Genomic DNA, 27,770 nt, shown 5'->3' on the forward strand with positions numbered 1-27,770 from the left:
AGGTCTCCCACATTGCAGACGGATTCGTTACCAGCTGAACCACAAGGAAAGCCCGAGAATACTGGAGTGGGTAGCCTATCCTAGCCTTCCTCCTGACCCAGGAATTGAACTGGAGTCTCCTGCACTGCAGGCAGATTCTTTACCAGTTCAGTTCAGTTGCTCAGCCACGTCCAACTCTTTGCGACCCCATGAACCACAGCATGCCAGGCCTCCCTGTCCATCACCACCCGGAGTTTACAAAACTCATGTCCATTGAGTTGGTGATGCCATCCAACCATCTCATCCTCTGTCATCCCCTTCTCCTCCTGCCCTCAATCTTTCCCAGCATCAGGGTCTTTCCAAAAGAGTCAACTCTTCGCATCAGGTGCCCAAAGTATTAGAGTTTCAGCTTCAACATCAGTCCTTCCAATGAACACCCAGGACTGGTCTCCTTTAGGATGGACTATTTGGATCTCCTTGCAGTCCAAGGGACTCTCAAGTCTTCTCCAACACCACAGTTCAAAAGCATCAATTCTTTGGCACTCAGCTTCCTTTATAGTCCAACTCTCACATCCATGCATGACTACTGGAAAAACCATAGCCTTGACTAGATGGACCTTTGTTGGCAAAGTAATGTCTCTGCTTTTGAATACGCTATCTAGGTTGGTCATAACTTTCCTTCCAAGGAGTAAGAGTCTTTTAATTTCATGGCTGCAATCACCACCTGCAGTGATTTTGGAGCCCCCAAAATTAAAGCCTGACACTGTTTCCACTGTTTCCCCATCTGTTTGCCTAGAAGTGATGCGACCAGATGCCATGATCTTAGTTTTCTGAATGTTGAGCTTTAAGCCAACTTTTTCACTCTCCTCTTTCACTTTCATCAAGAGGCTCTTTAGTTTTTCTTCACTTGCTGCCATAAGGGTGGTGTCATCTGCATATCTGAGGTTATTGATATTTCTCCCATCAATCTTGATTCCAGTTTATGCTTCTTCCAGCCCTGGGTTTCTCATGATGTACTCTGCATATAAGTTAAATAAGCAGGGTGACAATATACAGCCTTGACGTACTCCTTTTCCTATTCAGAACCAGTCTGTTGTTCCATGTCCAGTTCTAACTATTGCTTCCTGACCTGCATACAGGTTTCTCAAGAGGCAGGTTAGGTGGTCTGGTATTCCCATCTCTCTCAGAATTTTCCACAGTTTATTATGATCCACACAGTCAAAGGCTTTGGCATAGTCAATAAAGCAAAAATAGATGTTTTTCTGGAACTCTCTTGCTTTTCCGATGATCCAGCGTATGTTGGCAGTTTGATCTCTGGTTCTTTTGCCTTTTCTAAAACTAGCTTGAACATCTAGAAGTTCATGGTTCACGTATTGCTGAAGCCTGGCTTGGAGCATTACTTTACTAGCATGTGAGATGAGTACAATTGTGTGGTAGTTTGAGCATTCTTTGGCATTGCCTTTCTTTGGGATTGAAATGAAAACTGACTTTTTCCAGTCCTGTGGCCACTGCTGAGTTTTCCAAATTTGCTGGCATATTGAGTGCAGCACTTTCACAGCATCATATTTTAGGATTTGAAACAGCTCAACTGGAATTCCATCACCTCCACGAGCTTTGTTCCTAGTGATGCTTCCTAAGACCCACTTAGCTTCACATTCCAGGATGTCTGGTTCTAGATGAGTGATCACACCGTCGTGATTATCTGGGTCATGAAGATCTTTTTTGTACACGGATTCTTTACCAACTGACCCTCCCCCAAAAAACAGAAAAATAGAACTACTACCTAGTGGTTTAGTTGCTAAGTCTTGTCCAACTCTTGCAACCACATGGGCTGTAGCTAGCTAGGCTCCTCTGTCCATGGGATTCTCCAGGCAAGAATACTAGAGTGGGTTGCCATTTCTTTCTCCAGAGGATCTTTCTGATCCAGGAATCAAACCCAGGTCTCCTCCATTGCAGGCAGATTCTTTACCGACTTACCTGTGAGAGAAGCTCCTCCTAATGGGAAGGACCAGGAAAAACTGGGTCTTGCTCTGGTGGGCAGAGCCTTGCTCAGTTTTTCTAGTAGTCATGTATGGATGTGAGGGTTGGACTATAAAGAAAGCTGAGTGCCGAAGAATTGATGCTTTTGAACTGTGGTGTTGGAGAAGACTCTTGAGAGTCCCTTGGACTGCAAGGAGATCAAACTAGTCAATCCTAAGTGAAATCAGTCCTGAATACTCATTGAAAGGGCTGATGCTGAAGCTGAAACTCCAGTACTTTGACCACCTGATGTGAAGGACTGACTCCTTAGAAAAGACTCTAATGCTGGGAAAGATTGAAGGCAGGAGGAGAAAGGGATGACATAGAGGATGAGATGGTTGGATGGCATCACCAACTCGATGGACATGATTTTGAGCAAGCTCTGGAAGTTGGTAATGGACAGGGAGGCCTGGCGTGCTGCAGTCCATGAGGACTCAAAGAGTCAGACACGACAGGAGTGACTGAACTGAACTGGGGTTTTGCTCTCTTCCTGTTGTTTGGCCTGAAGCAACCCAGGCCTGGGGTTTGTGGGCTGTATGGTGAGGTTAATGGTGACCTCCAAGAGTGCTTATGCCTAGGGGGATCTTCCAGGACTGCTGCTGCCAGTATCCCCGTCCCTGTGGTGAGCCCGAATGCAGAGGATTCTATAAGATAGTTGACTTGGACTCTATCACTGTTATGAAAGACAAAAAAGAATATAAAATAAGGACAGAGGAAACTATTTTAAATTAAAGGACATTGCAATGTGTGGAATTTGGATTATATACTGGAGTAGGGCAGAGACTATAAAAACATTTTTAAGACAGGAAGATTGGAATACAGACCCTATATTAGATGGTATTAATAAATTATTGTTAAGTTTCATTGGTGGGATAATGGTATTGTGATTCTTGCTCTTGGAAGATAATGTGTTGTATTTGCTTTCAGATTGTTAAACCAAATATATATATGTGTGTGTGTGTGTGTGTGTGTGTGTGTGTGTGTGTGTGTGTGTGTGTGTGTGTGTAGAGAGAGAAAAAGAATGTGCAAACAGGGCAAGAGTTTAATGTTTGGCGAATAAAGGTGGACAGTCATAGTACTCATCTTTCACCTTTTAGATTGAAAATTTTAAAAATAGCTGGGATAAAATAATGCTTAAGAAGAGTACGTAAAAATCCTCCTTATAAATGAAATAGGCAGAACTTATGGTAGCTGCCTTTGCATAGTACGCTTATGTATGAATTTTTCTCTACTTATTTTCTGTACTTCAGATTTTGATAGTACAATATGAGGATAGACTATTTCGGGAAGTGGAAAAATAAATTAAAATTTATAATAGTACACTTTAATTTTTAATTTTAAAATTTTATAAAATATTTTATTTGCTGCGCCACACAGCTTGTGGGATCTTCTAGGGACTGAATCCAGACCACAGCAGTGACAGCACTGAGTCCTAACCACTGAAGCACCAGGGAATTGCCCTATTTTATACAGTTTTTAAATGGCAACCCACTCCAGTACTCTTGCCTGGAAAATCCCGTGGATGGAGGAGCCTGGTAGGATGCAGTCCATGGGGTCGCTAAGAGTCGGACATGACTGAGTGACTTCACTTTCACTTTTCACTTTCACGTATTGGAGAAGGAAATGGCAACCCACTCCAGTATTCTTGCCTGGAGAATCCCAGGGACGGGGGAGCCTGGTGAGCTGCCATCTCTGGGGTCGCACAGAGTCGGACATGACTGAGGCGACTTAGCAGCAGCAGCATACAGTTTTTAAAGGTAACTTTCCACTTTCCACTGGGCTTCCCTGGTGGCTCAGAGGGTAAAGCGTCTGCCTACAATGCAGGAGACCTGGGTTTGATCCCTGGGTCAGAAAGATCCCCTGGAGAAGGAAATGACAACCCACTCCAGTACTCTTGCCTGGAAAATCCCATGGACTGAGAAGCCTGGTAGGCTACAGTCCATGGGGTCACAGAGTCAGGCACAACTGAGCGACTTCACTTCACTCCACTTTCCACTACGGAATATTGGCTATATTCCCTATGTTGCACAGGACATCCTTGAACCCATCTTACACCCAGTAGTTTGTACCTCCCACTCCCCACCTCTATATCATCCTCACCCCAAACTGGTAACCACTATATCTGTGAGTCTGCTTCTTTTATGTTAAAAATAATATACTTTAAAATTTGAGTTTATAAGTAATAACAAGTCCTTTGTTCTAGTAAATTTTTCAGATTTTGAAAGAAATAAAGTATCTATCTGATATATATATCTATATAATGAAAAGACCATATGAATCATGTGTGTGCTAAATTGCATCAGTCGTGTCCGACTCTGTACGACCATGTGGACAGTAGCCTGCCAGGCTCCTCTGTCCATAGGATTCTGCAGGCAAGAATACTGGAGTGGGTTGCCATTTCCTCCTCCAGGAGATCTTCCCAACCCAGGGATCAAACCCGCATCACTTGTATCTCCTGCATTGGCAGGTGGGTTCTTTACCCCTAGTGCTACCTGGGATAATAATAATAGGAACTGAGCACCTTCAGTATATCAAAACTTTGTATAATCAACTTGTTTAATCATCACAACACTGGTGCCAAGTAGGTATCAGTAATCGTCCCAACTCTTACAAATACTAAGTTAACAGAATGAAATTTGAAACAAAGTCTGTCTTAGGTTCCAAAATCTATCCTCTAATAGTCTCTTGTGGTGGAGAGAAATGTTATATAACTGAATTCCGGTTGGCTGAAATAAGTGAACTAAACTGGGCAAAAAGATAAGAGATTGCAAATAATAGATGCTGCCTGATTAGATAGGCAGACCTAAGCAGTAAGTAGGACATACCTTTGAATTGAAAAGCAAGGATTTTCCCTCCAGTGCTGTCAATACATTCTGAAGAGTTTCTTAACATTAATATCCAGGGCTTATCAAGTGAATCTGAATGGTAGTCAGGTAGAATAAACAGAAAATGACTAATGCATTATACTGATTGTTATAGAAGCATCACCCACTAATTCCTTATAAGACCTTGTCAATGGATAAACTAGGGTCTCCTTCAAAAAAGAAGAGTCAGTATCCCCTGAATGTTGCTCACATGTCTATAAAAAAGTCAGTTTTCTGCCTCTTGAACATTAAACTGCTGATGATCCCCAAGGGAATTAATTGATGGAAAATGCATGCTTACTTTCAGTTAAATCCTAAAATTAGGTTTAAGCTAAGCAAAGCAAAACAACAAAAATACATGGTTTTAACTGGTTGAATGTTAAAAGGAAGGATGAGAAAATAATTACTTCTCCTTTATGCATGAGTTCTCCAGAGTTTAAGGGAGATTCTAATCTTGTCTTTTTTGTTTTAATAATTCATATTATAGATTAGTCATCATAAAGTTAATCCCAGGTTGGTATTCTTCCTTTCTAAGCATGCTTCTCAGTCACCTCACATTTAATTCAAGGGCCCAAGGAATACAGACTTTTAGCATGGGCTTCGAGAAAATAACGTTCAGAAAGTTGGTTATAATGTTGCCAAAAAAAAGTCTTAGTATACCTTTCTAGATAAGAAGTAAATTATTTGGAGGTGTTTGCACCACAATTCTCTCTTGGCATCGGAAAGGAAGTATTACTATTAAATAGTTCTAATTAGAATTTGATTAATAGGCAGATACTTACTTCTTCAAATATCCTTTAAGAGTCAGAAACAAGATGATGATTCAAAAAATATATATCATACAACCAAATGTTTTTGAATAAAATAAAACCTAACTTAAAAGTTTTGATTAATTTAACAAAAACCAACTTTTCTTTTAACTATTAGCTCTTTATTATTTGACATTTATATACATAAAGTATATATTTAGCTGTTTATACAAACTCTAGGAAGATATTCCAAATGCAAAATTATGATTATAAAGTATAACAAGATACATCAAGGAAGAATGTGATTGAGTGCCAAATCTGTAATCACGTATCTAATATGTCACAATCCTTTTATTCCAAAAAATGTTCACATGAGAACTCTAGAATGGGCAATTATTTGTCAAAAGAATAAATGATTTTCATTATGTAGAACATGGAAAGGGACACGATGCAAAATAAAGATTCTTCAGAATTTTTTTATGGAGTTGCAAGTAAGACAGCAGAACCTAAGGCTATAAGGACCTGTCCGAGTGGAATATTTATATTAAATGTGCCTTTATTGCTTGACTGGTAGAGTTGCTCTGTCAGCCACTTTTGGTTGAAGGATGGTGCGCTATAGACACCAGGAAAATTTTTTCGACCACAGCCATATCCGTAACTGGTAATTCCCATTACAAAATATCGTTTACGTTCTGGTAGGTAGCACATTAATGGTCCACCACTATCACCCTATTAAAAAAGTCCCAAAATAGTATTAGTTACTTCCAGTAGTCTTTAAACAGCAATAAATCTGGAATAAATTAATCACATTAATTATATATTTATATAAATATACATTTTTAAACTTCTAACTTATAAAGATGCATAGATTTTCAGTTTTATATTCCAACTGAAACAGGTATTCAGTCTGGCCTGTTATTTTTGAGGAACCATATAGCTGGTGGATAAATTCTCCACCTGCATAGTTTTGAACCAAAATACTATAATCAAATTGTTTGGATTTTTTAATGTAGTTACTCAGGAGGAATATAATTTAGGAGTTGTGCAAAATACTATAAATATTGTCTATTAGAATACTTGTATTAATGCTATGTAGGAATGGTAGAACTAAGATAAATAATGGATTCATTTAGGTGTGTGTGGTCTGCTAACCAGAGGACAGGAGTGAACGGGCATCTTGCAAGACACGGCATCCTTCTAAGTGTTGACATTAACTGGTGCAGGATCATAGGAATAAACAGCTAAGCATGCAATGCAGGAGACCGGGGTTCGATCCCTGAGCCAGAAAGATCCCCTGGAGAAGGGCATGGCAACCCACTCCAGTACTCTTGGCTGGAGAATTCCATGGACAGAGGAGCCTGGTGGGTTACAGTTCATGGGATCACAGAATCAACATGACTGAGCAGCTAACATTTAATAGTATTAAAATAACAAATCTTTGTTGTAGTTTATACTAGACTGTTAATACACCAAAACACCATTACTGAAGAGTATTAATCATTCAAAACAATAAGGACACTGAGATAACTGTTTAATGCTTAAAGTTTAAGGACCGTGTTTCTAAGGCGTTTTCAAATTCTCTATATAAGGAAAGCATTAAAAAATTATTTTTTGACGATGAGAATGTTTCATTTATGAATGCAATTAAATTAGATTGATTTCTTCTATTCAGTAAGATTTTTAAGGAAAAGGATACCGGAAAGATAAACCCTGAAGAGCAGAAATCAAAATGAGTAGGAAAAGATCAGAGCATGGGACACTGTTTGGGAGTGATGTGCTGGTAGATTTAGAAGCAGTGAAGAAACAAAAGGAATAAAGAAAGATTTAAAAGCCACAAGGAACAAAACAAAAAAAAGATACATTTGATTTTGTAAAAAAAATCAAAGATGGGAATTCGCTGGTGGTCCAATGGTTGAGAATCCACCTGCTGATACAGGGGACATGGGTTTGAGCCCTGGTTCTGGAAAATTTCACAAGGTGCAGGGCAACTAAGCCTGTGTGCCGCAACTACTGAGCCTGCTCTAGAGCCTGCACGCTGCACCTACTGAAGCCTGCACCCGCTAGAGCCCGTGCCCTGCGACAAGAGAAGCCACTCCGGTAAGAAGCCTGTGCACTCTGACTGGAGAGCGTCCCGCCCTTGCTGCAACCGGAGGAGCCCATGTGCAGAAAGAAGACCCAGGGCAGCCAAAACAGACAGTGAGATACATTAAAGACACGATGGGACTTCCCTGGTGGTCTAGTGGCTAAGACTCTGTGCTCCCATCCAGGGGGCCTGAGTTCAATCCCTAGTCAGGGAACTAGATCCCACTTCCCAGATCTACGAGTTCAATTGCCACAACTGAAGATCCCGCAATGAAGGCTGAAGATCCCGAGTGCCACAATTAAGACCTAGCGCAGCCAAGTGAATATTAAAAAAAAAAAAAAAAAAAAAAAACAAAGACAGCCCTTCCCTGGTAGCCCAGCGGTGAAGAATCTGCTTGCCAGTGCAGGAGACACGGGTTGATCCTCAGTCAAGGAAGACCCCACATGCTGTGGAGAAACTAAGCCCATGTACCAGAACTACTGAGCCTGTGCGCTAGATCCTGGGAGCTGCATGTGCTGAGCCACATGCCACAACTACTGAAGTCTGCATGCCTAGAGCTCTTGCTGTGCAACAAGAGAAGCACCACAATGGGAAGCCTGCACACTGCAACAAAGAGTAGCTCCTACTCAACAACTAGAGTAAAGCCTGCGTAGCAGTGAAGATCCAGCACAGCCAAAAATAAAATTGTTTTTAAAAATCATTAAATGGAACAGAAACAAACCACAGACATGGAAAATAAACTTATGATTACCACAGGGTAAAGGGATATAGAGAGGAATAAATTATTTAGAAGTATGGGATTCACAGATACAAACTGCTATACATAAAATAGATAAGCAACAAGGATTTCAGTATCTTGTCATAACAATAATGGAAAATAGTCTGGAAAAGTATACACATATTACTGAATCAATTTGCTGTACACTTGAAACTAATACAGTATTGAAAATCAATTGTATTTCTATTTTAAAAAAGACAGACAATAACAAGTGCTGACAAGAATGTGGAGAAATTAGAAACCCAGATAATCATGATGGTGTGATCATTCACCTAGAGCCAGACATCCTGAAATGTGAAATCAAGTGGGCCTTAGGAAGTATCACTAGGAACAAAGCTAGTGGAGGTGATGGAATTCCAGTTGAGCTATTTCAAATCCTAAAAGATGATGCTGTGAAAGTGCTGCACTCAATATGCCAGCAAATTTGGAAAACTCAGCAGAGGCCACAGGACTGGAAAAGATAGTTTTCATTCCAATCCCAAAGAAAGGCAATGCCAAAGAATGCTCAAACTACCGCACAATTGCACTCATCTCACTTCCCTGGTGGCTTAGAGGTTAAAGTGTCTGCCTGCAATGAGGGAGACCTGGGTTCGATCCTTGGGTTGGGAAGATCCTTTGGAGAAGGAAATGGCAACCCACTCCAATATTCTTGCCTGGAGAATCCCATGGACAGAGGAGCCTGGTGGGCTACAGTCCACGGGGTCGCAAAGAGTAGGACACGACTGAGCGACTTCACTTTCACTTTCACATACTAGCAAAGTAATGCTCAAAATTCTCCAAGCCAGGCTTCAACAGTACATGGACTGTGAACTTCCAGATGTTCAGTCTGGTTTTAGAAAAGGCAGAGGAACCAGAGATCAAGTTGCCAACATCCGCTGGATCATCGAAAAAGCAAGAGAGTTCCAGAAAAACATCTATTTCTGCTTTATTGACTATGCCAAAGCCTTTGACTGTTTGGATCACAATAAACTGTGGAAAATTCTGGAAGAGAAAGGAATACCAGACCACCTGACCTGCCTCTTGAGAAATCTGTATGCAGGCCAGGAAGCAGCAGTTAGAACTGGACATGGAACAACAGAATGGTTCCAAATAGGAAAAGGAGTACGTCAAGGCTGTATATTGTCACCCTGCTTATGTAACTTATATGCAGAGTACATCATGAGAAACCCTGGGCTGGAAGAAGCATAAACTGGAATCAAGATTGCTGGGAGAAATATCAATAACCTCAGATATGCAGACGACACCACCCTTATGGCAGAAAGTGAAGAACTACAGAACCTCTTGATGAAAGTGAAAGAGGAGAGTGAAAAAGTTGGCTTAAAGCTCAACATTCAGAAAACTAAGATCATGGCATCTGATCCCATCACTTCATGGCAAATAGATGGGGATCCAGTGGAAACAGTGGCAGACTTTATTTTGGGGGGCTCCAAAATCACTGCAGATAGTGACTGCAGCCATGAAATTAAAAGACATTTACTCCTTGGAAGGAAAGTTATGACCAACCTAGACAGCATATTAAAAAGCAGAGACATTACTTTGCCAACAAAGGTCCGTCTAGTCAAGGCTATGGTTTTTCTAGTAGTCATGTATAGATGTGAGAGTTGGACTATAAAGAAAGCTGAGCTCTTTCGCTCAGGCCCGTGGCGCCGGCAGGATGGGCAAGTGTCGCGGTCTTCGTACTGCCAGGAAGCTCCGTAGCCACTGACGAGACCAGAAGTGGCATGATAAGCAGTACAAGAAAGCCCATCTGGGCACAGCCCTGAAGGCCAACCCTTTTGGCGGCGCTTCTCACGCCAAGGGAATTGTGCTGGAAAAAGTAGGAGTTGAAGCCAAACAGCCAAATTCTGCTATCAGGAAGTGTGTCAGGGTTCAACTAATCAAGAATGGCAAAAAAATCACTGCTTTTGTACCCAATGATGGTTGCTTGAATTTTATTGAGGAAAATGATGAAGTTCTGGTTGCTGGATTTGGTCGCAAAGGTCATGCTGTTGGTGACATTCCTGGAGTCCGCTTTAAGGTTGTCAAAGTAGCCAATGTCTCTCTTTTGGCTTTATACAAAGGCAAGAAGGAAAGACCAAGATCATAAATTTTGATGATGAAAGCACGATAGTAATAAATTTTCCTATACCAAAAAAAAAAAAAGAAAGCTGAGCGCTGAAGAATCGATGCTTTTGAACTGTGGTGTTGGAGAAGACTGTTGAGAGTCCCTTGGACTGCAAGGAGCTCTAATCAGTCCATCCTGAAGGAAATCAGTCGTAAATATTCATTGGAAGGACTGATGTAAAGCTGAAACTCCAATATTTTGGCCACCTGATGCAAAGAGCTGACTTATTTGAATAGACCCTGATTCTGGGAAAGACTGAAGGCGGGAGGAGAAGGGGACAACAGAGGATGAGATGGTTGGATGGCATCACCAACTCAATGAACGTGAGTTTGAGTAAACTCTGGGAGTTGGTGATGGACAGGGAGGCCTGGCGTTCTGCAGTCCATGGGGTCTCAAAGAGTCAGACTTGACTGAGCGACTGAACTGAACTGATACATTGCTGAGATGGCCAAAAGGCACATGAAAAGATGCTCAACATCACTAATTATCAATGTTAGAGAAATGCAAATCAAAACTACAATGAAGTATCATCTCACACCAGTCACAATGGCCATCATCAGAAAATCTACAAAGAGTAAATACTGGAGAAGGTGTGGAGAAAAGGGAACTCTTCTACACTGTTAGTGGGAATGTAAATTGGTATAGCTACTGTGGAGAACAGTATAGAGGTTCCTTTAAAAATTAAAACTAGAACTACCATATGACTCAGCAATCCCACTCCTGGGCATACACCTAGAGAAAAATATATTTCAAAAAGATTACATGTACTGCAATGTTCGTTGCACCACTGTTTATAATGGCCTAGACACAGAAACAACCTACGTGTTCATCAACAGAGGAATGGATAAAGAATATGTGATACATATATACAATGGAATATTACTCAGCCATTAAAAAAGTAATGCTATTTGCAGCAACATGGATGAACCTAGAGACTGTCATACTGAGTGAAGTAAGTCAGACACAGACAAATATATGATATTGCTTATATGTGAAATCTAAAAAAAAGGAGTACAAATGAACTTGGCTACAAAACAGAATTAGAGTCACAGATGTAGAAAACAAACTTATGGTTAACAGGGGATCAGAGAGGAGGGGTAAATTGGGAGATTGGGATTAACATATACACACGACTAAATTTAAAGCAGATAACTAAAGAACCTGCTGTATAGCATAGGGAACTCTACTCAATATTCTGTAATGACCTATATGAGGAAAGAACCTTTAAAAAGTGAATATACATGTGTGTGTGTGTATATATATAACTGATTCACTTTGCTCTATACCTGAAACTAACACAACACTGCAAATCAACTATATTCCAATAAAAAACAGAAGAAGTCTCATATTGTTGCCTAAGAATGTAAAATGGTGTAGGCACTTTGGAATACAGTTTGACAGTTCTTTAAAACATTAAGAATTGACTCAGCAGTTCCACTCCTAGGTAGAATTTCCAAGAGAAATAAAAACATACTTACACATAAAAACATGTACACAAATATTTATAGCCATGTTATTTGTAATAGCCAAAAAAGCAGAAATAGCTTAACTGTCCATCTACAAATGGATGGATGAATAAAATGTGACATATCCAAACTATGGTATATTATTTGGCAATAAAATGAATAAGGTATTAATACATGCTATAATGGAGACAAACCTTGAAAACATTATGCTAAGTAAAAGAACCTAGTCACAGAAGACCACAAAAGACCACCACAAATTGAATGATCCTGTTCATAGGAAACTTCCAGAATAGGCAAATCTCTACAGACTAATGGTTGCCTTAATGGGAAGAGGTTTTTTTGGGGGGAGGGGGTGGTGACAAAAGTGTTCTAAAAATTAGATTATGATAATGGTTCACTACTCTAAATATAAAATCCCCCAATGAGTTTTATACTTTAAATGGGTGAACTGTAAATTGTATCTCAATAAAGGTGGTAATGAAAAAAAAGATTCAAGGCAAATATTTCTTAGGTTGATCGTGATTGTAGAAACCAAGGAATTAGGCAAGCATGGAATAGTTAAAAAGGAGAAAAATAATTTAGACTTGAGAATTAAGACTTCACCAGCAAGTGATCAAAGATTTGTTCAAGTTCCTTTCTGTCTTTAGAAAATATTGCTAAGGAAAAGTATCTGGTCTTACCCTGCAAGAATCAAAAATTCCATCTTCATCACCTGCACAAAATGAAGTGTTCGGAACTATACCGCCATAGCTCCTCTCAGAATTACAGAAACTTCGAGAGATATAATGCACTTCTGCTTCATGTAACTCTTTGGTAGCATTGCCTATTAACAACAACAAAAAGAAATACCAGTTAAATTATTTTGGAGAGCAGACATTTTGACAGCAATATAAAATGTTCATGTTCAACAGGTTTTCTTTCCATAGTGACTGATTGAACAATTATGTACAATTGTATCCAGATATGTATGCATGTATGAATGCCTGGAAATACGGTGAAAGAAAGTCGACCAAGTCTTAATGATAGTTATCTCTAGATAGTAGGAATTTCAGGTTACTTTTAAAAAAATCTTTGCTCTCTTATGTTTCTTGGAGGTCTCACAGAAGGATCTGTAGTGTTACAAAATAAAACTATAAAGATTATCAAGGGCTAAAGAGGTAAATGGGGTCGCAAAGAGTCAGACATGACTGAGCAACTGAACTGAACTGAGAGAGGTAAATGCTGAGGTCAGTCTTATGTTGTAAGTTGTGAATAATTTTAATTAAGTTTTCTAATGATGCTGTCTTGCAAAATGTTGAATGTGAAAATAAAGCAGATTTCTTTTTTTTTTTTTTAAAGCAGATTTCTAATTCATGTACTCCCCTAACTTCTCTGCTTATTCTTGAACATAAAGTGGTTCTTTGCTACAGAAAAGATAGGAAGATATAAGATAACACTTCAGATTATTCTAAGATTTATCCACAGAAAAGCTAGTGTAACAGCAGCATCTGATACCATCAGGCTGTCTCAGAATTGCAGTTGTCATATGTGGAAGCTGAATATTTTATGTGCGCCACATTCTTTCTTAGCTTTTCAAGTAATAGACATTTTCCCCTTTACTGCAAGTGGGAAAATGACCAAACTGTTCCATTCACAGAATTCCATTCTCCTGGAATTAGTCTAGAGGTGATTATATTTGGTATAAGCCTCGTCAATTGGAATACTTATCCAGCTTTTTTAACTGGAGGTGCCAGAGAAGAATCTGTTTCACCCTAGTCACATGATTAGGTATTAATATAAGTTCAAATCAGCCTGCAGCCATACTTCCACATTTATGAGGACAGGCAGCCTGAGAAAGTAAAGTCAACATGGATAGAGAATAAGAAAGGAAATAAAAATAAAGTATATCTAATGACATCCAAATTCCTGGATCAAGGCTTCCTAGAGGAAAGAAGCATTTCTACCCTTTGTTTTTAAATAATTAAAGTAATACTGGCTGTATATAAAAGAGTATATGTAACATAGACATTAACCAGATATAACAATGAATTCAACATCTGTAAACCTACCACCTGATTTATTAACAATACTAATCCAATGTGATATTGGTGTAGGGTTATTCAAAATAACTAGAGGTTTTTGAAGTAAATAGGAGAAAGAGAGTCCAGAAATAGATGCCTGTGTTTTCTGTTCTGTTCCACTGGTTACTTAGAATATCCTTGCACAAATACAATACTGATCAATTACAAACACCCTCTTCCAAAAACACAAGAGAAGACTCCACACATGGACACCACCAGATAGTAAATACCGAAATCAGATTGATTATATTCTTTGCACAAAGATGGAGAAACTCTACATATATAGTCAGCAAAAACAAGACCGGGAGCTGACTGCGCCTCAGACCATGAACTCCTTATTGCCAAATTCAGACTTATATTGAAGAAAGTAGGGAAAACCACTAGACTATTCAGGTATGACCTAAATCAGATCCCTTATGATTATACACTAGAAGTGATAAACAGATTCAAGGGATTAGATCTGATAGACAGTGCCTGAAGAACTATGAACGGAGGTTCTTGACATTGTACATGAGGCAGTGATCAAGACCATCCCCAAGAAAAAGAAATGCAAGAAGGCAAAATGGTTGTCTGAGGAGGCCATACAAATAGCTGAGAAAAGAAGAGAAACAAAAAAAAGAGGAGAAAAGGAAAGATATACCCATTTGAATGCAGAGTTCCAAAGAGGAGAGATAAGAGAGCCTTCCTCAGTGATCAGTGCAAAGACATAGAGGAAAACAATAGAATGGGAAAGACTAGAGATCTCTTCAAGAAAATTAGAGATATGAAGGGAACATTTCATGCAAAGATGGACACAATAAAGGACAGAAATGGTATGGACCTAACAGAAGCAGATAAGAAACGGTGGCAATATTACACAGAAGAACTATACAAAAAAGAATCTTCATGACTTAGATAGCCATGATGTTGTGATCACTCACCTAGAGCCAGACATCTTGGAATGCAAAGTCAAGTGGGCCTTAGGAAGCATCACTATGAACAAAGCTAATGGAGGTGATGAATGCCCACTAAGCTATTTCAAACCCTAAAAGATGATGCTGTGAAAGTGCTGCACTCAATATGCCAGCAAATTTGGAAAACTCAGCAGCGGCCACAGGACTGGAAAAGGTCAGTTTTCAAAATGCCAAAGAATGCTCAAACTACGGCAGAATTGCACTCATCTCACACACTAGCAAAGTAATACTCAAAATTCTCAAGCCAGGCTTCAGCAGTACATGAACCATGAACTTCCAGATGTTCAATCTGGTTTTAGAAAAGGCAGAGGAACCAGAGATCAAATTGCCAACATCTGCTGGATCATCAAAAAAGCAAGAGAGTTCCAGAAAAACATCTCCTTCTGCTTTACTGACTATGCCAAAGCCTTTGACTGTGTGGATCACAACAAACTGTGTAAAATTCTGAGAGAGATGGGAATACCGGACCACCTGACCTGCCTCTTGAGAAATCTGTATATAGGTCAGGAAGCAACAGTTGGAACTGGACATGGAACAACAGACTGGTTCCAAATCGGGAAAGGCTGTATATTGTCGCCCTGCTTATTTGACTTATATGCAGAGTACATCATGAGAAACGCTGGGCTGGAGAAAGCACAAGCTGGAATCAAGATTGCTGGGAGAAATATCAATAACCTCAGATATGCAGATGACACCACCCTTATGGCAGAAAGTGAAGAGGAACTAAAGAGCCTCTTGATGAAATTGAAAGAGGAGAGTGAAAAAGTTGACTTAAAGCTCAACATTCAGAAAACAAAGATCATGCCATCTGGTCCCATCACTTCATGGGAAATGGATAGGGAAACAATGGAAACAGTGAGAGACTTTATTTTGGGGGGCTCCAAAATCACTGCAGATGGTGACTGCAGCCATGAAATTAAAAGACGCTTGCTCCGTGGAAGAAAAGTTATGACCAACCTAGACAGCATATTAAAAAGCAAAGACATTACTTTGCCAACAAAGGTCCATCTAGTCAAAGCTATGGTTTTTCCAGAAGTTATGTATGGATGTGACAGTTGTACTATAAAGAAAGCTGAGCACCAAAGAATTGGTGCTTTTGAACTGTGGTGTTGGAGAAGACTGTTGAGAGTCCCTTGGTCTACAAGGAGCTCCAACCAGTCCATCCTAAAGGAAATAAGTCCTGAATGTTCATTGAAAGGACTGATGCTAAAGCTGAAACTCCAATATTTTGGCCACCTGATGCGAAGAGCTGACTATTGGAAAAGACCCTGATACTGGGAAAGATTGAAGGTGGGAGGAGAAGGGGACAACAGAGGATGAGATGGTTGGATGCCATCACTGAGTCAATGGACATGAGTTTGAGTAAACTTCCCTGGTTATAGACAGAGAAGCCTGGCATCCATGGGGTCGCAAAGAATCGGACACAACTGAGTGACTGAACTGATATACATTATTATATAGTTATAAGGATTTAAGATTATTATTTCTTCTTTGACATAGGAGTTATTTAGTAGTATATTTTAAAGTTTTCAAATGTGTGATTTAAATTTTGGGGGGTCATTTTTAAAGAAGCTTTATTTATGTTTAATTTACATAACAATTCTCACACTGTAAGAAAGCAGCTCAATGATTTTTTGTAAATTTATACCAGGCCCACATCCAGTTTTAGGATACTTCCACTCCAGTAAGTCCTCTCCATGCCAACTGCAGTCAGTTCTCACCTCCAACCTCACCCTCAGAAAATGACTGATAGGATTTCTGTCTCTGTAGGTTTGCCTTTTCTAGGAATTTTGTATAAATATATCAGTTGATCATAAACATAAGTTGGGTTGTTTGGGGGTTTTTTTGGACTCTGTATTGTGTTCCATTGATTTCTGCTATGTTTAACCAACCAGCACTGCAGAAATACAAAGGGTCATAAGAGACTACTACAAGCAAATATACACCAATAAAATGGATACCTTAGAAGACATGGGCAAATTCTGAGAAAGGTACAATCTCTCAAGACTGAACCAAAAAGAAACCAAATTTGAATTAACAGTACTGAAAGTGAATCAGTAATTTTAAAACTCCCAGCAAACAAACAAATATCCAGGACCAGATGGCTTCACAGTTGAATTCTACAGATATCACAAAAAAGAAAAAATTATAGGGCAGTATCACGGATAAACATAAATGCAAAAATCCTTAACAAAATACTAGCAAACAGAGTCTAACAATGCATTAGGAGGATCATATATCATGACCAAGTGGGATTCAGCCCAGGGATGCAAGGGTTTTCCAAGGTCCATAAATTGATCAGTTTGGTACATTGTATTAACAAATTGAAAAATAAAAACAATATGACCATCTCAATAGATACAGAAGAATTTTTATAAAATTCAACATCAGTTTACAATAAGAGCTCCCCAGAAAGTGAGCATAGTGGGAACATACTTCAACATAATAAATGCTATAACTAACATCATACTCAATGGTGAAAAGCTAAAAGCATTTCTTCTAAGATGAAGAACAAGACAAGGATGCTCACTCTTGCCACTTTTATTCAACATAGTTTTGGAAGTCTGAGTCACAGCAGTTGAAGAGGAAAAAGAAAGAAAAGGAATCCAGATTGGAAAGGAAGAAGTAAAACTGTCATTATCTGCAGATGACACGATACTACACATAGAAAATTCTAAACATGCTACCAGAAGATAAATCAATACCACACTGTCTTAATGGCTGTAGTTTTTAGTATTAGATAAATTTAAATTAGGTAGAGTAACTTAGTTTTGTTGTTCTTCAACAAACTTTTTGACTATTCTAGGTTCTTTGCCTTTCCATATACATTTTAGGATCAACTTGTCAAGTGAGGTGAAGTCGCTCAGTCGTGTCCGACTCTTTGCGACCTCATGGACTGTAGTCTACCAAGCTCCTCTGTCCATGGGATTTTCCGTCCATGGGATTTTCCAGGCAGTAGTCCTGAAGTGGAATGCCATTTGTATGAAAAACCTTGCTGGGATTTTGATAGGGATTGCATTGAAAATATGGGTCAATCTGAGGATAATAGCCATATTAACAATATTGAGTCTTTGAATCCATGAATGTGGGATGTCTTTCCATTTATTAGGTCTTCTTTAATTTCCCTGTGTAACATTTTGTAGTTTTAAGTATACATGTTTTGCACATTTTTAGTTTTTTTAAAATCTTAATTGGGATTTGTTGAGCTTCTTTATTATAAATTAAAGTTTTGTGTTGTTTTTCTTTTTCCATGAAATTCAGGTTGTTTGGGGCTATTATTTTCTTCAGCTATTTTTTTGTCCCCATTTTTTCTCTCTTTCCTTTCCAGAAATCCCACTATATGCATGCTGGTATACTTGATGTTGTGCCACAGGCCTCTCTGAGTGTGTTTATTTTTCTTCAAGAATTTTTTCTCTGTTTTCTCCAGATTATATTATTTCTGTTGCTGTAGTTTAAATTCACAGATGTTCTCTTGTGCCATATCAAACCTCTAGAATTTCCATTCGCTTCTTTTTAAAATTGTTTATTTCTCCACAGGCATTCCCTATTTGTTAAGTCATTGTCATCACATTTTTAATTCTTTGGATAATAATTTCTGTTTAATTTGTCAAACTATTTAAAGTGCTTCTTTGAAGTCTTTGCTGTATTCAACATCTAAACCTGTCCAGAGTCAGTATCTATTGACTACTTTTTCCCCCTGAATATAGGGGGGAAATATAGGTCACATTTCTGTTTTTTTCTTAGTTTTTTGGATGTCTTACAGTATTTCTGTTGAAAATTGTGCATTTTCAGATTAATGTACTGTAACAACTCTGGGTTTTGTTTCTCTTCTCAGCAATGTTGTTGTGTTTTCTTAAAAATAACTTGCCTGGACTTAAATTGTAGAATCTGTGTGTCCCACATTGTGTGACTGTTGATGTCTCTGCTCAGTTTTTTAATTCTGATTTTTACCTTTTAACCTGCCTTCACAGGGCTTACCCATGTGTCTGCATAGTTTACTTATCAGTTAATGATTTTGGCTTTCATCCTCTGCTGATGAATCTATGTATGGTTTGGGGAGTGTGTTCAGAGTTCAGTCAGATTTCAACTCTGCCTTGGTTTTCACTGTATGCTAAGCTCTCTCAGGTTTTTTTTCCCCACATGTGTATACATGTATGTTTCCCAGTAAACCAAGGATGTTTGGAGAGCTTATCTAGCCATTCTGTAGCTGTCTCATTTTGAGGTTCTTCTTGTCAAATTTCTGATCTTTTCCACTCCTGGCTGCATCTAGGATCACAATCCCAGACCAGCAGAGCTGTTTGTTTCCCCTCTTCATCTCTTGCTGAGTCTAATACTTGTTTAAAATTTATTTTTAAAAATTTTTTAGTTTTTTGAATCAATTACTTTTATTGACAGTGCTACTGGCCTGGATTATCAACTACTACTCCAAATCAAGTCCATATCCTTTGGTAGCAAGATCCTTTTCCCTCATGATCCTCATGATCTTGGTAAAGCTATTACACTGACTGATCAGAAAGGGAGTTAGGAGCAGCCACAGCAAGAAAACTACAAGTTCCTCTTTTTACCCAAATTTCTAGATGTTTATAATAAACAAATACTCCTCAATTTATTGTGCATTTTTATTTCTAGGGCTCTGAAATGGTTGCTTTTGACAGTTTTTGAGGTTTTTTTTCCAATTTGTGCTTATGTTGGGGGATGAGGATTTGCCAACCTCCTTATTCCATCATATTCCCATCTCTCTTATTTCTAAATTAATTGTAATCACAGTATATAGTTTGTACATTACCTGTCCTTCGAACTTGGAGATTTTCTTTATGGCCTAGTAAGCAGTCAGTTTTTATAAAGGTTCTACCTGTACTTGAAAAGATGAAAGTGTCTGATTTTGGGGTGCAGAATTTTCTGATTTGGCTATTAAATCAAACTTGCTAATTCAAACATTATAATTTTATTATTATTTTTTTACAACCAACACTTTTATTTGCATTTATTTTTTGCGGTATTTATTCCTAGGCCATAAGTTTTTCTTTCTTCAGTTTCTTCTGGGATATCTTTTTCCTTCTGTGCAGCCTCCTTATCTGGTTTAGGAACAATCTGTTCTTTTTCGGTAAGGATCATCTCAATATGACAGAGTTCATGTAGGGGTTGATCCAACCGTGAACTCTCTAAGTCCTGTGCCACGTCTTGGGGGCTTTGTTCACCTGGATGTGCTCAGTGACCAGAGAATCTACATCTAAGCCCTTAAGTTCAGCATGACTCTGCATTGTTGAGCATGTGCAGTAAACTTTCAGCACTCTTTTTGGGCCGCTGACCCTGCGTCCAGCCCCACTGTTTGGCCTGTGCATACCTCCAGCTCCACCGTTGTAACGACAGAATGGCACACATTTCTTCTTTAAAGTGACATCCTCAGATACTTGCTGGCTTTTTGGATGTGCATACCCTGGGCAGTTCTACAAATGTTCTTAAAGTGAACACGAACATTTGAACCTCCTGATTTGCATGATTTTGTGGGGTTTTCTGGGTCGAATGAATAGAGCACCATTTTTAGAGGTCACTTCAGGCCGCTTACTGGAAAGGCAAACATTATAAATCTTTACTAATTTTCCATCTGCTTAATATGCCAATAATAAAAGAGTTGTGTGAAAATTCCCTACTATCATAAGGAAGTTATAATGTTTGTCATACAATTCTATTTTTCTTTAATATTGTCTGCAGAGACTGTTTTCTATGTTTTTTTATTCCTTCCATTAGTTCAGATAGTCAATTTTTTGTGCACCTTTGTGCACTATAGAAAATACATAGCAATCAACCTGTTTGATACTAAACAGTACACTAAATAAAAAGGATACTAAATTTGATTCCTGATAGCCAGAAGCTTATCGTTTAAGATAAGCAAATCTGCCACAGAACTTGCTTTATCACCTAGGAGTCTCAGAAACTATAGAAACACTTGGAACCATCATTCTCTCTGAGAAAGTCTAAAAGTTTAAGTGTCTTGGCATGTAGGCATGTATAACAAAAGAAGTCTCTATTTCTGCTTTGGAAGATAAATTTCTCTCTCCCACAAGGAAGAAAAAAACATAGAAAATTAAAACACATTTTCTTTTCACTGGTTTATAAAGACCTACTGTTTAAACTCATGATATAAAGAGATATAAAGACATACATAAAAGAATTCACCCTGTGCCAATTATCAGGAAAATCTATATCAGCAAAATTCAGATTATAATTACCTTCTTCTTGTGTTCTTCCCCAGCCACTTATAAAACATGTTGTGTTTCTGTTTAGTCTTTGGAAAACACCAAAAGGTAGACAAATAGGCTGAATGTAATTATTATAACGCACTGCTTTTTTTAAGTGAAAAAGTGCAATATCGTTATCATAAGACTCCACGTTGAAGTCTGGGTGGATAATGATTGCATTAACTTTGATCTTCTTGCTGTGTGGCTCACTCCCTTTTACATTATTAGTTCCAATCACAGCTCTCCACATTACAGGATTTCTGAAAGAAAGTAAATGCTTTTGTTATAAACATGTTTATTTAAGTAAATATTCTTTTTCTCCCACTAGTTTTTGTTTTTCTCAGGTTAGATTAATAACAACAAAAAAAATTAATCCTACTTTCATCTGACAAAGTCATATGATGGAAAAACCTAACTACTGTGATGTAGAAAAGGAGAAAAAGATCAGTGGAACAGAAAGTCTCAAACGGATTCAAGTACCTGAGAATTTAATATATGGTAGCAGTTCTTATCAATGGACAAATGGATGAATTATTCAATAAATGATATTGGAACTAACAAGTTAGAAAAGTGAAATAAAATTAAATCTCTGAAAAATATTAAACAGTAAAATAAACTCCAAATGGATTAAATATTTAAATACACAGATCTTTTAAATAAAAACTTATCTTTCAGAGATACATAAAGTGGTATGTCTGAGAGTTCTTTCAAAATAATTGAAGGGGGAGTTGGCAAGAATAAAGATGAAATAAGATCAGGCATGAGCTGATGAACTGAAGCTGCATAATATGTATTGGGAATTCACTAAACTATTTACTTTTTAACATTTTTGAAATCCTTGAATAAAACATTTGGATATTAAATTAGGATGAGAGGTTTAAAACTTAAACCAGACAGAAAATATAGATGAATATACAACTTTGATGTTGGGAAGGACTTTATATATTCCACTGGACTGTATCTTTGTGAGAAAGGACTTTATAAAGCAAGACACTAAATGTAAAAGAAGCAACTAATGGATCTCAAACTACCGCACCATTGCACTCATCTCACATGCTAGTAAAGTAATGCTCAAAATTCTCCAAGCCAGGCTTCAGCAATACGTGAACCGTGAACTTCCAGATGTTCAAGCTGGTTTTAGAAAAGGCAGAGGAACCAGAGATCAAATTGCCAACATCCGCTGGAACATCGAAAAAGCAAGAGAGTTCCAGAAAAGCATCTATTTCTGCTTTACTGACTATGCCAAATCCTTTGACTGTGTGGATCACAATAAACTGTGGAAAATTCTGAAAGAGAAAGGAATACCAGACCACCTGACCTGCCTCTTGAGAAACCTATATGCAGGTCAGGAAGCAATAGTTAGAACTGGACATGGAACAACAGACTGGTTCCAAAAAGGAAAAGGAGTACATCAGGGCTGTATATTGTCACCCTGCTTATTTAACTTATATGCAGAGTACATCATGAGAAATGCTGGGCTTGAAGAAGCACAAGCTGGAATCAAGATTGCTGGGAGAAATATCAATAACCTCAAATATGCAGATGACACCACCCTTATGGCAGAAAGTGAAGAACTACAGAACCTCTTGATGAAAGTGAAAGAGGAGAGTGAAAAAGTTGGCTTAAAGCTCAACATTCAGAAAACTAAGATCATGGCATCTAGTCCCATTACTTCTTGGCAAATAGATAAGGAAACAGTGGAAACAGTGTCAGACTTTATTTTGGGGGGCTCCAAAATCGCTGCAGATGGTGATTGCAGCCATGAAATTAAAAGACACTTGCTCCTTGGAAGGAAAGTTATGACCAACCTAGACAGCATATTCAAAAGCAGAGACATTACTTTGCCAACAAAGGTCCATCTAGTCAAGGCTATGGTTTTTCCAGTAGTCATGCATGGATGTGAGAGTTGGACTATAAAGAAAGCTGAGTGTTGAAGAATTGATGCTTTTGAACTATGGTGTTGGAGAATACTCTTGAGAGTTCCTTGGACTGCAAGGAGATCCAACCAGTCCATCCTAAGGGAGATTAGTCCTGGGTGTTCATTGGAAGGACTGACGCTAAAGCTGAAACTCCAATACTTTGGCCACCTGATGAGGAGAGCTGACTCATTTGAAAAGACCCTGATGCTGGGAAAGACTGAGGGCCAGAGGAGAAGGGGATGACAGACGATGAGATGGTTGGATGGCATCACCGACACAATGGACATGGGTTTGGGTGGACTCTGGGAGTTGGTGATGGACAGGGAGACCTGGCATGCTGCGGTTCATGGGGTTGCAAAGTCGGACTCAACTGAGCGACTGAACTGAACTGAACTTTTAAATAATGTTTCTTTTCTTTCTTGAATTAAATTATCTTTATTTTAAAGATAAAGATAAAATTAATTTATCTTCCTTGAATTAAAATTTTTTTGTTTTATTGAGAAATAATTGACATACATCATTGTATAAGATTAAGGTGTACTGCATATTGGTTTGATCTACATATATTGTAAAATGATTACAATAGGTTTAATTAACATCCATAATCTCATTTATATGCAATAAAAAGGAAAGAAAAACCATTCTCCTTGTGGTGAAAACTCTTAGGATATACTCTGCTAATAATTTTCCTGTATATCACACAGCAGTCTTAACTATACTCATCATGTTGTATGTTATATTCCTAGTTCTTATTTATCTTACGATGGAAGTCTGTACCTTTGACTACCTTTCCTCCAATATCCCTTCTCCCCACAGCCCGCCTCTGGGAACAGCCACAAATCTCATCTCTTTTTCTCTAAATTTGGTGGGGATTTTTTGTTTTTCTTGGATTCTACTTATAACTGAGAACATGCAGTATGAATTTTTCTGTCAGACTTATTTCACTTAGCATGATGCCTTCAAGATCCATCCACAGTGTCACAAATGGTAGGATTTCCTCATTATTTATGGCTAAATTACACACACACACACACACACACACACACACACACACACACCACATTTCTTTACTTTTTTATCCATTCATCCATCGCTTGTCACTTAGAAGCTGTTGTAAATAATTCTGCTATAAACATGGGGTGCAGATATCTTTTCAAGTTAATATTTCATTCCTTTTGGATATTGTCCCAGAGATAGAATTGCTGGATCATGTTATAGTACTATTTTTAATTTTTGAGGACCCTCCATACTGTTTTTCCATAGTGAATGTACCAATTTACACACTCCCATATGCAGTTCACAAGTGTTCCTTTTCCTCCACATCCACACTAGCATTTGTTAGCTGTCTTTTTTCATGATGGTCATTGTAAGGTAATATTTCGTTGTGGTTTTAATTTACATTTCCCTAATGACTAGTGAGCTGAGCATCTTTTCAGGTACCTGTTGACCATTCATTTATCTTCTCTGGAAAAATATCTATTCAGATTCTATACCCATTTAAAAAATCTTATGATCCTTTGTATTTCTGTGGTATAAGTTATACTATGTCCTTTTGCATTTATAAGTTTGTTGTTTGGGTCCTCCCTCTTTTTTCCTTGGTAAGTAAGGGTTTTTCAATTTTGTCTATCTTTTCAAAGAACCAACTCTTAGTTTGGTTAATGTTTTATATATTTTTGGTATCTATTTAACACTGTGCTGATCTTTATCATTTCCTTCCTTCTAATTTTAGGTTCAGTTTCTTCTTTTTCTAGTTCCTTCAGGTACAGAGGTAGGTTCTTTATTTGGTATCATCTTCCTTCTTAATATATGCATTTATTGCCATGAACTTCTCTCTTAGAACTGCTTTTGCTGCATAAGTTGTGTTTCCATTTTTGTCTCAAAATCCTTTTAAAATTCCTCTTTTAGTTTCTTTTTTGATCCATTGGTTTCCTAGGAGAGTATTGTTTAATTTCCATGTATTCATGCATTTTCCAATTTTCCTCTTTTTATTGACTTCTACTTTCATCCTATTGTGGTCAGAGAAGCTCCTTGGTATGATTTCGGTCTCCTTGAATTTGCTGACTTGTTTTGTGGCCTAACATATGGTCTATCATAGAAAATGTTCCATGTGTACTTGAGAAGAATGTATAATCTGCTACTGTTGGCTAGAAGGTTCTGTCTATGTCTGTTCAGTCCTTCTTGATCTATAGCATTGTTTAAATCTGCTGTTTCCTTACTGATTCTCTCTCTAGATGATCTGTCAATTGTTAAGATCCCCAACTAAAGTCCCCAACTATTACTGAACTGCTATCTATTTCTCCTTTTAACTGTTAGTTCTTGCTTTATATACTTAGACATTCCAAAGTTGGATGCATAAATATTTACTGTCATTATATCTTCTTGATGGCTTGACCCCTTTATTATTGTTGTTCAGTCACTAAGTTGTGTCTGACTCTTTGATGGACTACAGCACAACAGGCTTCCCTGTCCTTTATCATCTTCTGGAGTTTGCACAGATTCATGTGCATTGAGCAGATGATGCTATCTAACCATCTCATCCTCTCCTACCCTCTTCTCCTTTTCCCTTCAATCTTTCCCAGCATCAGGGTCTTTTCCATTGTATGCTGATCTTTTCTTGTCTCTTTTACCATTTTATGCTTAAAGTCTATTTTGTCTAAATACCCTTGCTTTTTAGGAGGTTACCAATTTCTTGAAATATCTTTTTCCATCCCTTCACTCTCAGTCTATATGTGCCTTAAAAAAATTTTTTTAAATCTATTTGGCTGCTTCAGATCTTTATTGCTGCACATGGGATCTTCATAGCCTCACGTAGGAACTTTCACTGTGATGTGTGTGCTGTCTGGTTGTGGCATGCAGGTTCAGCTGCTCCATGGCATATGAGATCTTAGTTCCCTGGAATTGAACCGCACCCCCTGCATTGCAAGACAAACTCATAACCACTGAACCACCAGGGGAGTCCCCTATGTGTGCCTTTAAAGCTAAAGTGAGTCCCTTGTAGACAGCAAATTGTTGGATAAAGACTTCCTGAACAAACAAAAGCTGAAGGAGTTCATTACTACTAGACTAACCTTACAAGAGAAGTCTAGAAAAACATCTTCTTTTGTTTCATTGACTATGTTAAAGCCTTTGTGTGGATCACAACAAACTGTGGAAAATTCTTAAAGGGATGGGAATACCAGACCACCTTACCTGCCTCCTGAGAAACCTGTATGCAGGTCCAGAAGCAACAGTTAGAACTGGACATGGAACAATGGACTGGTTCAAAGTTGGGAAAAGAGTACGTCAAGGCTGTATATTGTCACCCTGCTTATTTAACATATATGCAGAGTACATCAGGTGAAATGCTGGGCTGGATGAATCACAAGCTGGAATCAAGATTGCTGGGAGAAATATCAACAACCTCAGATATGTAGATGATAACCACCCTAATGGCAGAAAGTGAAAAGAAACTAAAGAGCCTCTTGATGAGGGTGAAAGAGGAGAGTGAAAAAGCCGGCTTAAAACTCAACATTCAGAAAACTAAGACCATGGCATCTGGTTCCATCACTTCATGGCAAATAGATGGGGAAACAATGGAAACAGTGACAGACTTTATTTTCTTGGGCTCCAGAATCACTATGGATGGTGACTGCAGCCATGAAATTAAAAGACATTTGCTCCATGGAAGAAAAGCTGTGACAAACCTAGACAGTGTATTAAAAAGCAGAGACATTACTTTGCTGACAAAGGTGTATGTAGTCAAAGCTGTGGTTTTTTCAGTATCATGTATGGATGTGAGAGCTGGGCCATAAAGAAGACTGAGTGCCGAAGAATTGATGCTTTTGAATTGTGGTGTTGGAGAAGACTCTTGAGTCCCTTGGACAGCAAGGAGATCAAGCTAGTCAATACTAAATGAAATCAACCCTGAATATTCATTGGAAGGACTGATGCTGAAGCTGAAGTACCAGTCCTTTGGCCACCTGATGTGAAGAGCTGACTTACTGGAAGAGACCCTATGCTGGGAAAGGAATGGAAACCCACTCCAGTATTCTTGCCTGGAGAATTTCATGGAAAGAGGAGCCTGGCAGGCTATAGTCCATGGGATCGCAAAGAGTCAGGCATGATTGAGTGGCTAACACATTTACTGATACTAGGAAAGATTGAAGGCAGGAGGAGAAGGAGGTAACAGAGGACAAAATGGTTGGATGGCATCACTGACTCAATGGACATGAATTTGAGCAAACTCTGGAAGATGGTGAATGGCCTGGGAAGACTGGCATGCTACAGTCCGTGGGGTCGCAGGGTCAGACACAACTGATTGACTGAGTAACAGCCTTACAAGAAGTGCTAAAGGAAGTTCTTTGAGTGAAAGTAAAAGGACACTAATCAACATCATAAAGACATTAAAAGGGTGCAAAATTCATGGATAATGGTAAACATACAGTCAAACTTACATTCTGTAACTTGGTAATAGTGGCACATAATTTACTTGCAACTTTAGTTTAAAAGTTAAATTAATGTAGTAAAAATAATCATAAGTATAATCATCCATTAGTTACATAAAAATACATAAATCAT

General features: G+C 38.4%; 2 protein-coding genes across 2 annotated transcripts in view; one reads left to right on the top strand and one right to left on the bottom strand.

Moving 5' to 3' along the window:
* Positions 1–6,088: 6,088 nt before the first annotated feature.
* The window catches only part of TMPRSS12 (transmembrane serine protease 12), a 28,485-nt gene continuing 6,803 nt past the window's right edge, over positions 6,089–27,770 (bottom strand). Inside the window, exons 3-5 of the mRNA XM_027965938.2 lie at positions 21,286–21,554; positions 12,723–12,865; positions 6,089–6,340 (exon numbers count right to left, since the gene is read on the bottom strand). Coding sequence (XP_027821739.2) covers positions 6,089–6,340; positions 12,723–12,865; positions 21,286–21,554 — 664 coding nt within the window. The remainder of the gene's footprint in view (positions 6,341–12,722; positions 12,866–21,285; positions 21,555–27,770) is intronic.
* LOC114113983 (small ribosomal subunit protein uS12) lies at positions 10,095–10,618 on the top strand. The gene is given in 1 exon segment (XM_027967332.3): positions 10,095–10,618. A coding segment is annotated over 1 exon segment (432 nt). The 5' UTR covers positions 10,095–10,126; the 3' UTR covers positions 10,559–10,618.

The sequence above is a fragment of the Ovis aries genome, chromosome 3 (genome assembly GCF_016772045.2).
Source record: "Ovis aries strain OAR_USU_Benz2616 breed Rambouillet chromosome 3, ARS-UI_Ramb_v3.0, whole genome shotgun sequence".
In the NCBI taxonomy this organism is placed as follows: domain Eukaryota; kingdom Metazoa; phylum Chordata; class Mammalia; order Artiodactyla; family Bovidae; genus Ovis; species Ovis aries.